At 32.4% G+C, this 11,720-nt stretch overlaps 2 protein-coding genes across 2 annotated transcripts; both read right to left on the reverse strand.

Moving 5' to 3' along the window:
• Nucleotides 1-618: 618 nt before the first annotated feature.
• LOC128186360 (uncharacterized protein C3orf26 homolog) lies at nt 619-6,760 on the reverse strand. Its single transcript, XM_052856165.1, has 7 exons — nt 6,686-6,760; nt 6,194-6,333; nt 4,977-5,109; nt 4,307-4,472; nt 3,731-3,794; nt 1,209-1,296; nt 619-935 (listed from the first exon to the last, which is right to left on the reverse strand). Exons 1-7 carry the CDS (start codon nt 6,741-6,743, stop codon nt 763-765), a joined length of 822 nt encoding a protein of 273 aa, XP_052712125.1. The 5' UTR covers nt 6,744-6,760; the 3' UTR covers nt 619-762.
• Nucleotides 6,761-6,840: 80 nt separating this feature from the next.
• Nucleotides 6,841-11,622, reverse strand: LOC128185714 (bis(5'-adenosyl)-triphosphatase enpp4-like). Its single transcript, XM_052855347.1, has 5 exons — nt 11,547-11,622; nt 10,559-11,455; nt 10,188-10,370; nt 9,771-10,040; nt 6,841-9,557 (listed from the first exon to the last, which is right to left on the reverse strand). Exons 1-5 carry the CDS (start codon nt 11,599-11,601, stop codon nt 9,373-9,375), a joined length of 1,590 nt encoding a protein of 529 aa, XP_052711307.1. The 5' UTR covers nt 11,602-11,622; the 3' UTR covers nt 6,841-9,372.
• Nucleotides 11,623-11,720: the final 98 nt, after the last annotated feature.

Here is an 11,720-nt window from a genome sequence, read left to right on the forward strand (position 1 = left end):
ATTTTAATATTTACTTCCATATACTTCTTGGGTATTGCTATAACATAATTTGGGTGGTTAAAATTTTAAAAAACTTGATGTTGGCAATTATTAATTCTCATTCCTTTTCAAATTGCCATTGTTTCTTTGGACTCCCCCCCCCCCAATAATATTGTTATTTTTAAACTTTCATGTGTCTCAATTATAGAAGTAATAATAAGGACAATACAGTGCAAATCCAAATTTTAAATAATGCCTGTTAGACTTGCATTGGCCAATGCTAGGGCCCAATGAGGGGTTCCCAGTTGAACATAGACATATATACATCTCTTAGGTAACTTTTTTAAAGGCTTTTTTTCACTAACTACAACACAGCAGTATGGAATTTGTCTAATGCAAGCATCCTGATGATTCTAAATTGATCAAACTTTGACCACTGCCGCAATACTGGGGTTCCAGGAGGGGTTTCAAATTAACATATGAGTAGACAGGATTAAAATTAATATTATAACACTAGAATCCATATCAACAAATACTTAAATTGCCATCAGAATATTTATTGATGAGAATCTCTACTATAATGTATCATGATTTGTATGCTCTCAAAGCACTGCACACTCACAGAAAAAAAACATAAAATATTAACCATAATGATTTTTATATTAAAGAACTTTTATAAACAATACAATTGTGTAAGCAGGTCTACAATAAAATCGGTTTTAAACCAATGTTAAAACCAACAGTAAATAAGTGTGAGAGATTTAAACACCTTTGTCTGTTTCCTCAGAGTATTCCTATTTTACACTTGCTGGCGTGTATGTGAGGAACCAGAGAGGTCTGCAGTAACAGCATCAAGTCTTTTCGTGTGTCCACAATGTCTGTCATTCGTTTAAATTTCTTGTCTCTCCAATTCCAGTCCAGTACAATACTCTTTACACTGTCCAGGTGAAGTGACCCTGAAAGATGACAATGATCATGTACATGATTCGTAAATTGATTGATTTTCATGTATTGATTATAAGATCTTGAAATTACGCATTATCTTTTGGATAAAGACACGAAATTGCTAGCATTGATCGATAAATTGGCATAGTTTTACGGCAATTCATAGTTTTTGATTAGTACGAAAAATCAAACAATGATCATATAGAGCCCTTGCAAAGTTAAAATCACTCTCTGTGATGTAATTTCTATGCTTTATGAATCTCTGTTTACAGAAGAATCCCTACCACTCTTTAATAGACTGCAGATTCTGTTGGGGGTACCAAGTCCTATGTGACACACATTCTTGGAGAGATACTTTTTTTGCTCTTCTATCTGTGAAAAAGAATGATGATCAATAAACATATACATATATATACAGCATCACATGCACGGATACAGAAAATTTCCCCAGAGGGAAAAAATTCTTTTGCTAGGAAAGGGAGGCACAATTTTTGGCAACTTTATATAATATGAATTAAAGACTTGAATTTTCCTTTGGCTATAACCACCCCCCAGATTTGGGCATGTATCAAATCAAGTATTACACATAATCCATGGGTATCTGTTACACGGAAATTAAGATCCAACAGTTGACCATACCTTCAGGAAATGGTTACACTTCATTTATTTCTGTTACAGCCAGGAACTTTAATATCACAGTTACAATGTATATTCCAGATAGCTATAAACAGAACAGCTGTAGCCAGCATATCTGTAAACATGGCAATTGTAGCGAGGATTCTTGTTAACATTACAATTTTAGTCAGGATAGCTGTAAACAAAGGTTATGTCCATAACAGCTGTAAACTTTACAGTACTGTAATAGTTGTGGTGGCTGTAAACACAGTTAAAGTCATGGTAGCTTTGAATATTATAGAATAGATTAGATACAGTGACTGTAAACCTCATAGCTATTGTCACTGTAGCTGTAAACATTACAGTTTAGTCATGGGTGCTGTAAAAATTGCTGTTATCATGATTATAGACTACATATATGTTGATATTATAGTTGGAAAAATTGCATAATTAAAGATTATTTATAAAATTGCATTCGAAAAGGATATTTAAAAATTATATAAGAAAAGGATATTATTATAGTATTTCATGAGAAAAAGATATTAATAAAATTGCATATGAAAACAATATTTACAAAATTGCATTAGAAAATCATATTTATAAATTGCAATCCCATAAAGGATAAATATAGCTGTAAAATAACAGCTGCAGAGGATATCACCAGTTTGGGAGGGTAACAGTTGAAATTGACACCCCCAAGAAAACTGACAACCAATGTGAAGCGGAGATTTACAATTGTTTTTGAGGGATGTAAATTTCAACTGTTGCCCTACCAAACAGGCACTATCTTTTTTTTTTATATGAATATTTTTATTTTAAAGAAAACTTTAAAAAAATTTGACATGAATTCTATGGCAATCAGTAGGCACATGATTTACGAACATGTAACAATTCATTGTGTTATTCATTGCCAAGTGTGTTGCTAATGCTGAAAACGGATTATAAACTGCGTCTAAACCAATCAGTATTTAATACTAGAAAACTGACCAGTCAGGAAGGGCCCCGCTATGACAATTAATATACAGAAGTGAAAAAAACTTGAATTCCATCCTCTTTATATTAACAATGATGAAAAATAAATGCCCAGCATAAGATGTAAAGAACTGCAATATATAGGATCTCATGATTTGTAGTTGAATATGATAGAATGAAATATATTCTTTATCAAATACCATCATTTAAACTGAGGGGTAAAAATATTAGGGTGCAGCTCATGGAATGAGAGTTTAATTTGCTTCAAAACAAACATCAGTGCAGACAAAGGTGTTCATTAATCTGATATGACAAATAGAGATAAGCCTCTAAATTTTCTGCAGCAGGCAAGATAATTAATCCCAGGGGATTAATTGTTCTGCTCTCTCATCATTTTCTTCTAAATTTACAATAAGATTTTTTTTTTCAGAAATGACAGAATGAGGTTATTATCTAATTACCTGTTAAAATTAACAGCATTAAGGCAGAAAAAAATAAAATAAATAATTAAAAAATAAGATAGTGTGAAAGGTTAATTAATCCCAAAGGACAAATATTGCACAGCCTTCCATGTATACAATGGTAACATTCTCAGCAGTTATCTCTCTTTGCCCATTCATTCTCGGCAGTTATCTCTCTTTGCCCATTCATTCTTATGCATAGTTAGGAATCTACCCCACCACCCCAGCTCCAAACCAGAAGACATAGAGAACCAAACTTAGCATCAAAATATGTATTTCTGCCTACTGAACTACCATACCAAATTTGAACTTGATTGGGCAACCATAAAAAAACGTTATTAGAAAAAAACACGAAATTTGTGGACGGAAGAGTGACAGACGGACGGACAGAAGGACGGACGGACACAGTGATTACTATAGGGCACCCGCAAATCCTTGCGGGGCCCTAATAAAAGAATAATCAAAATTGTTGCGAGTACCAGGTACATGTATAACCTGGAACGTTTTTTGTACATTACAGTTACAGTTTTGCCAAGGTAGGTGACTTATTGCATGGTATGTACATGTAAATGTTAACGCATTGCTCTTAAAAATGTATCCAATGTAGTTGTTATTAAAGCAATTGTCAAAATAATCATAACTTTTATAATTATAGGTTAGCTGTAAATTGTTGTAACTGTCAATCTTGGATAGATGTAACTTGATGTAACTGTCAATCTAAAACTACAAAACTTCAAGATTTTATTCTTAATGTTTACCTTGAAGTGCTTTGCAAATAGTTTGGCACATTTACAATCCTCCGTCTTAAAATCAGTTATACTCCTGCAAGATAAAAAACATGCTCCCTTGCAGTTAATATGGTTGTTATTACAATTCTTCACTGCAACTTACAGTCACAATAACTGTATTAATACCAAACAACAGACATACTGTAAACGTATTGTATTTAGTATGAATGATATTTGGCAGAAACTGATTTTTTAGCAGGTAAGCATAAATTTTATATAGTGCATTTCTGAATGTGCTCATTATAGATGTATTTACATAAACATGTATGTAAACATGACATTTATCAATGTACAAAATTTAGCAGAGGCCAATTTCCATCAAAAACACAATATTGAGTATACACAGCTAAATGTTCTATGTTTATAGATAGAATGTTCTATAGTTAAAATGACAGATGTCCTAAGGACCCAGTTTAGCCTGGTCACAGTAAGATTATTCTTTTTACTATGTTTACAGTAAACTGTCAATATAAAGAATGTGAAGCTCATCATGTGATTGAATCGTGTATTCAATCTTACTGTATTATTCAAAGATAGTGTTTGTACCTATTGAGATGAACAGCCCTTATGGCTGATGATGTAATGATTAGAACCAAGGGAGAGCCAGGCTTCAGTTGACTCGTTTGGACCAGTTTTTTCCACTTTGGTAAAATGGTTCTTAGGTAAGAACTTGGAGTGTGGTCTCCCTCACTGCTGGCATAAAAGTCACTATCTATGGGAATAAAATAATGCATAAAGAAAAAATCTTCATCTACAACAGAAAATTCTTCTACATGACACCGGTTTAGCAGAGCAAGTGCTCACCAAATTTTCTAAAATTTTCACCAAATTTTCTAAATCTGCAACACAAATTTTGGCAAGCGCTCCTGAGCACTTGCTCTGCTGAACACACCTCTGGTGTTTTGTGTTTGGCTGTCGGTCAGTATGTAAAGTATCAATAGCTCAGTGGTTAAAGCGGTGCATGGCACAGTAAACCAGAGGCCCTGGTTCCGAGTCCTGGTTGATACTTGACTTGTCACCACCTGTTACGTTGGGACAGGTGGTGAAAAGTCTAGTCCCTACCAAGACTTGAAACCAGGGCCTTTCGCATACCATGCCAGACTAAGTGCTGTAGCCATTTCTTCATCATCTTAGTAGCTTCATGTATGTTAATAAAATAAAGACTAAGTCTATTATTTATTGGTATTCATCTTGAAATGGACAATAGAATTCTTACTTGGATCAAGTTTAAGTTCATCCCATTCCACTGCTGAAAGTTTTCCATCAAAATATTTTGATATCACATTCACTACATCTGTAGAAGTGGCCCTAGAATTATCTCCTGTTTCTTTCAATTCTGAGGTAATTTTCTATAACAAAATATAATCGTAACTACTGAAAAATAGGAAGCCTAATATGAAGGAGCAATGCATCAAGTTACTACTGTAAACGTGGTTTTTTATGACGAGTTAAAAATTTTTATGATATAATTGAAAAGATAATTGACGAGTTTCGATTTTGATGATATATCAGCTCTAAGTGGAAATTATATTGAATATAGAGTCAAAAATCTCTCTTTTAGTTTGTCACACGCTGTGATCATGATAGACGAGTCCTCTTATAATTATGTTTATTAAGAATCGGAATGGACAAACAAAGAACTGAAAATTAAAGTAGTCACATACCAGCCCTTTTAAGTTGAAAATGGACATTGGTTATCAGACATGAAAGCCAACGTAAACTAAGTAAAATTATAAAAAGTTGTTTGTGTTTAAGAATTTCAAATTGTTCCTGACAGTTAAAAGGTACTGATTGCTCCCTTGCGTTTTGATTTCATTGAGCAAGATCAATTGCCTGAGGTCACAAAGAAGGTCATGCTTGCAAGCATGTGATAATTATTGTAAGCCAGAATCACCTGCATTTTGTACAGTAATGGTTGTTTCTAGCTAGTACTGCTGATTCATATAAATAAATTTATGTCCAAATGTATAAGTCCAATATGTATGCTATTTCACAATACTTTCAGTATAACATGATATCACTGTTGATGAAAAGATAAAACTTTATGGTAAAATAGCAATCAGAGTCATTTGTATTTGTCTTTACAATGAGCTGGATTTATTGCAAAGCAACAGTTAGACTACTAATCTATTCTAAGTAAAAACTAATAATATTGTATGCAAAATGACCCCAAAAAATAAAATACTGCAGAATTCAAACGATCATTAATAAGCATTTATACTCTAGGCATCAACTTTTAGCTCCATCTTTTTTTTAATATATGCTATAATTTGATTTATGAACTATTCGAAACTGGTCAAAATTCGGAACTGGTCAAGCAACTGTGCAAAAAAATATGCACAATAATGCAATAGTGAGAGAGTCAAAACACTGTGATGATTTAAAAAACACACAAAAAGGAAGTTTAAGGTAATGTCTATAAGTCAATAACACCTTTCTTCTATGCTTCTTTTTCTTTTTAGGGCCATCATCTTGGTCTTCATTTGAATCAAGCGGCCTCTTTATCGTCTTCTGTTTTTGTCCCTCCTCTTCATTCTCCTGTCCTTCATCATCGGTACTACCTTGTTCTGACACTAAAAATAAAGGTCTAGAGTTTACTGTACAACTACAATGTTTATTCATCAACATTGCTGTAAATAATAGTTGCAAAAGTATATCAGTCCCTCATCTCCATTCTCTTGCCCTTCATCATCGGTACTACCTTGTTCTGACACTAAAAATAAAGGTCTAGAGTTTACTGTACAACTACAATGTTTATTAATCAGCATGGCTGTAAATAATAGTTGCAAAAGTATATCAGCACCATGCACACACTTCGTCATCTCGATTCGTCGCGAAAACAGGTTCTCCTACACACAATTAATATTTCAAATTCAAGATTAGTAAAATAGAAATGCCTGGAAGTTCTTTTATTTAAAACAATACCTTCTTCTCTTCCACGATTGTCTGTTTCCCACCACTCATCATCCAAATCATCAGCCATGCTGGTTTGTTTATAGTTTAAAATATTCAGAAGGCCGATCCCGATATAATAATTATAATGGTCATTAAAAATGTTTGATAAATGGTTTAATAAAAATAACCAATATGAACAATATATTACTAGGGATATTTATTATGCATAATTAAACAATAAACATAATAAATTATAATATATGAATAGAACAGATTTACTGATAAGCAAAAGTTTGTAGAAAACAAAATGTATTATAATATTATCTATATATGCAGGTGCAATATATTGGAATGCCTTATAGTAATTCATTGAAAATAACAGAAATGTATTTATGTAATGAACATGAACCTTGAATCATATATTAAACAAGAATGCATATAATAATAAAACATATATATATATATATGTAATAAATCATTATATAATTATCATATAATAAATTGTTTATATATCAATTTATTAAGACAAGTTAGGGAATGTCGAATCTCTCTCTCTCTCTCTCTCTCTTTCTCTCTCTCTCTCTGGGATGTTACTAACTAAATTGCAAATCAAAACATTAATAAAGCTGTCAAATATTGACCTCCGTTCTTAAATTCGCTAAGAAAAGCTCATTAATATTCATTGATTATCAAAATCGGAATTTTTTTTTGCCAAAATCTGCTCTGATGTGTAAAATTGATGCTGTTTCAACCAAAATATAGACACTGGACAAGTGTCATATTGCAATCCAGTGTATTCAGTTTATATCTATAAGCCAATGACTGGACACTAGTTAGCCAAGAGTTAACCCCACCTTCATCAAAACTTAGTTTGTTACTTACTGCCCAAATTAAATCCAAGCTCTTGTTAAAAAAGCTATAATAATATGTAAACCTTAAAGGTCACAGTCCCGTAGTCCAAAGGTTCATTAGTCATATTACAAAATATTGCTCTACTTATCCAAAAAGAAGTTATTTTTAAACATTTTTATTGTAACTTTTCAACACATCTGTATCTATCATAAAAAAAAATTGATGTGCTTACAAATAGATTATGCTCAATAAAATATCGTTCTAATTCCGAAAGATTTTATTTTTAAACATTTTTATTGCAACTTAAATTTCCATCACATCTGTACCATATATATCATAATAAAAATGACGTGCATACAAATAGTTCATAAAATAAATGTAGAAGAGTTTCTAATTTTCTGTTGAGAGAGAGAGAGAGAGAGAGGTGGGGAAGTCAAATAATTTTTAAATCCTATTTTTAAACAGTAGATGCTTTTATAAGCAATTTAGTTGTTATTTTCATTCAAAAAACTGTAGTTCAAAAACATACTATTACTATTTTGGAAATAACGTTCATGAGCAACAAAAATCAAATTAAGGAGGCAGAAATCTGAATACAAGAAAAAAAATTATAATACATACAGGTAAAGACAAGAAATTACATTACAGATCTATATAGAGATAACAATTCATATTATAGTAGTCTCTTTTCGTAGTATTTTGTTTTCTAAACCTTCAAGAACTTGTTAAGGTGAAAATGATTAATCAAACCTGACCCTTTTAGTTATCTTAATCTTCACAACATTTTCTACATCTAGTTTCGTACTAATGAACTTCGGACTAGTGAGCCTTCGGACTAATGAACCTTCCAACTACTAGACCTTAGATATGATGAATCTTCCGGATAATGGGCAGACCCCAACTGTAGTATTGACACATAAAAGTCTGATTGTCTTTCATACCTTATATGCTTCTATCAGAAATGACATCTAATTTTTTCATTGAACCATTTACACATTTATACATAAATGGATGCACATAGTTCTTCGTAATGATACATTCATGGCATACAATAATTCATAAACTATACTAATTTGATATGTAACATAATGACTACTATACAAACACTTCATATAAGACAGATTTACAGACAAAGATGACCAAATAGAGATTTAACATCATATACTTGACATCATGTACCCGGTACATGTATGAGCATTTCAGCCTTTCAGTTAAAACTGTAATGCATCTACAGAAGATATCAATCCAATGAAAACTAATTGTCACCACTTGGATTTAAGAAATGCAGTTATTTATACATATTCACTGTTTTAATTAAAACAAAATAAAACATACCACTAACATGCTCAATCTTCAACATCAATGTGTTTCTGATCCTGACCAATAATTACAAACCCTTAATTTATGAATCATAAAACATCACCAAAGAATGCATTGGTACACAAATATGTTAACAATCACTCTGAATTATAAATAAAAATCGTACACAGTATAGATATTTAACAAAATAAAATAACAAAAACCTTAAGACTTATTTTCATAATTATTGGGTAACACATATTTTCATAATTAATGCCATAAAATTTCTGCATATGTTTGTCTGAACATGATAATTAATGTCATAAAATTTCTGCACGTTTGTCTGCACATGTTTGCAATCCAATATTTTTGTGTCTGTTTGAAATACATTCTGAGCAATAGATCATTTATGACAATGCTTCCCTGAAAATTTTAATTTAAATCATCTTTATTTCATTGTTATTCATTTTAAAGACATTCATTTCAAATAACTGTAAAATCAGCTTCATACTGATCCAGGTTTCATCAATTTGATTTACCGGTAGCTGTGATTTGCAATCATTGTTCTATAAATCATCGCTGCCTTCGTCATCGTCAGATTGCAGGAGAGCTCGGGCATCAGGGAAAGCCCGCAGTGGGGAGCTTACTCTTCCAAAGATTCTGCGTTTCCTGGCGGTTATTCTACTCTGTCTTACAGCTCCAATACAATAAATCCCACCAACCAGGGACGACAGAACAATTATCACAAAAACTGAAATAAAGCAAACATGTTCATAAATCATCTTGCAGATCCTTTGTACAATTCATATACATGTATTATTGTTTGCATGGTAATGTACTAAAAATCAGATCACTACTGTCAAACACAAGCCCTTTCTAAATGTCAGATTATATACATGTTCTACCATAAAATTTTCATGACTATTACATCCTACCTGTACATGTGTTTTATATGGTAACTTACAAGTTATCCCTGTCGTTTCAAAGAGCTTCTCCTTCAGGTTGCTCAAGGAGAGTTTTTCAGCTGGTGGTGTTATCAAAAGTTCCTTGACTTCACTTAGTGTTCCATTGTTTGGTGCTGCTTCTACACTCAAAATTTCACACATTAAGGGATAAATATCAACAATATTTATAGGGTGGGTGTGTGTAAAATTGGACTTGAATGATGGACCATAAGCAAGGAAAAATGGACGCATCTCCTGGACTTTTTCGGGATCATAACCATGTGCCCCTTCTGAAAAAAAATTGATGAGAGTAGTTTTAATCAATGATCTTAATACATCACAAAAAATATTTTCTTACCATTCTTCGTCATAAATAATTAACATTGTTATCATTGAAAAATTGAGGAGTGTTTGAAAAAAAAAAATAATTTCCTTACTAGTAACTAAATCTCTAGGAGTCCTGTTTGTTGTTATGATGTAACCAGCTTTAGCTTCCAACACTATGGGTGCAATCCTTGAATTCTTTTGAAAATGCATTTTCTTTAATTGTTCATTGTCTTTTGAGTACGTGTAGATATTTTTACAGTTTTGAAGACCATCCAGGACTTTTCCCTGATATCCTACAGAGAGAATAAAACAATAAAATAAGTCTAGATATGCAATGTGATTTTTTTTTTTTGGTTTTGTCCTCTTGTTCATTTCTTCCAAATGGAATATTCAAACAAAATTTTACATTTATGATATACACAATTACAATATTTTTTCTAAATAGTTTTGATAAGATGATTACAGTACTTGAGTAACTTGCCTTTCTGTGGGTATATGAAGAATACTGTATTCCATGTTCCAACTGAAGAATACCACTGACTGTCAATGCATTTGTCAATGTTCACAAATCCTTTGTCAGCTGCTATCATTCCATGGTCTGATGTGATGATGATGTTCACCTTATCTAATAAATTGGTCTCATTCAGTCGCTGTCTTAGATAACCCAGGCCAGCATCAACCTTCTGAATAGCTTGTGCAACTTCTGGACTATCTGGTCCAAATTTGTGTCCTGCCTCATCTGGCTCGTCAAAGTATAACAATCCAAGATTGATAGGTCTAACTTTATCTGTTAGCCAATTTATTACATAGTCCACTCTTGTGTTGTAAGGCAGAGATATATTTCCAGAAAATGCTCTTCCTATTGTCCTTGGTTGAACTCCTTGAATTGTTGTCAGTCCACCTGGCCATAGAGCAGAACCAGTTTCTCTGACCCCATTTCCTTTACTGTTGGCAGAATAAATGACTTCGTGGCCATTGTCAAACCAACGAGAGTCAAAATTTTGAAACATACTGTCAAGTTCAAATGTATCATTCAGATATTCATCACGAAAACTATTGTGCACTACTCCATGATTTTCTGGATAAAGGCCACTGATGATAGACATGTGGTTTGGGTAGGTAACGGATGGGAACACATTTTTAACATACTTCACAGATGCACCATGTTCAGTGAAATACCTAAAATTAGGTATATCCTGATTACTGAACCTCTGCAAAAAATCAAACCGAAATCCATCGACAGATATAACAATTAATTTCGGAGATTCGTGTATAGGTCTTGCTTCACCATGGTCAAAGATACATGACCACATCATTAATGTAAAAATCAATATAGTTATTTTGCACTGATCCAAAAATGTCATGATGGAAGATGGCGCTAGAAGAAAATATGAAAATGAATTAGGTAACCATATTTATACCGTCCTTCAAATGCTTTCATTTACCACATAATATAATGGGGAAAATACCATCACCGACAGGCGACACCGTCCGTATTTTATCTTGACGAACACTGGAAATCATTTAAGCTAAATTAAAGAGAAAACCTGAAGCGTTGCAGGTAAACGGCTTTTAACGATTTAATTATGTGATAAAAGAAATTAAAGTTGTTTAAAATATATCAAATCATAAATAATTTTGAT

The sequence above is a fragment of the Crassostrea angulata genome, chromosome 5 (genome assembly GCF_025612915.1).
Source record: "Crassostrea angulata isolate pt1a10 chromosome 5, ASM2561291v2, whole genome shotgun sequence".
Lineage (NCBI taxonomy): Eukaryota > Metazoa > Mollusca > Bivalvia > Ostreida > Ostreidae > Magallana > Magallana angulata.

What these genes read in the sequence shown, in the direction of transcription:
- LOC128186360 (XM_052856165.1), bottom strand. Translation starts at nt 6,743, where the DNA reads ATGGCTGATGATTTGGATGATGAGTGGTGGGAAACAGACAATCGTGGA. An exon ending in AAAAGAAGCATAGAAGAAAG is followed by an intron (nt 5,110 to 6,193) that starts GTGTTATTGACT and finishes ATTTTGTTATAG; the next exon opens with AAAATTACCTCAGAATTGAA. An exon ending in TATTTGCAAAGCACTTCAAG is followed by an intron (nt 1,297 to 3,730) that starts GTAAACATTAAG and finishes TCTTTTTCACAG; the next exon opens with ATAGAAGAGCAAAAAAAGTA.
- LOC128185714 (XM_052855347.1), bottom strand. Translation starts at nt 11,601, where the DNA reads ATGATTTCCAGTGTTCGTCAAGATAAAATACGGACGGTGTCGCCTGTC. An exon ending in CTTCATATACCCACAGAAAG is followed by an intron (nt 10,371 to 10,558) that starts GCAAGTTACTCA and finishes TTCTCTCTGTAG; the next exon opens with GATATCAGGGAAAAGTCCTG. An exon ending in TCCTAGAGATTTAGTTACTA is followed by an intron (nt 10,041 to 10,187) that starts GTAAGGAAATTA and finishes ATTTTTTTTCAG; the next exon opens with AAGGGGCACATGGTTATGAT.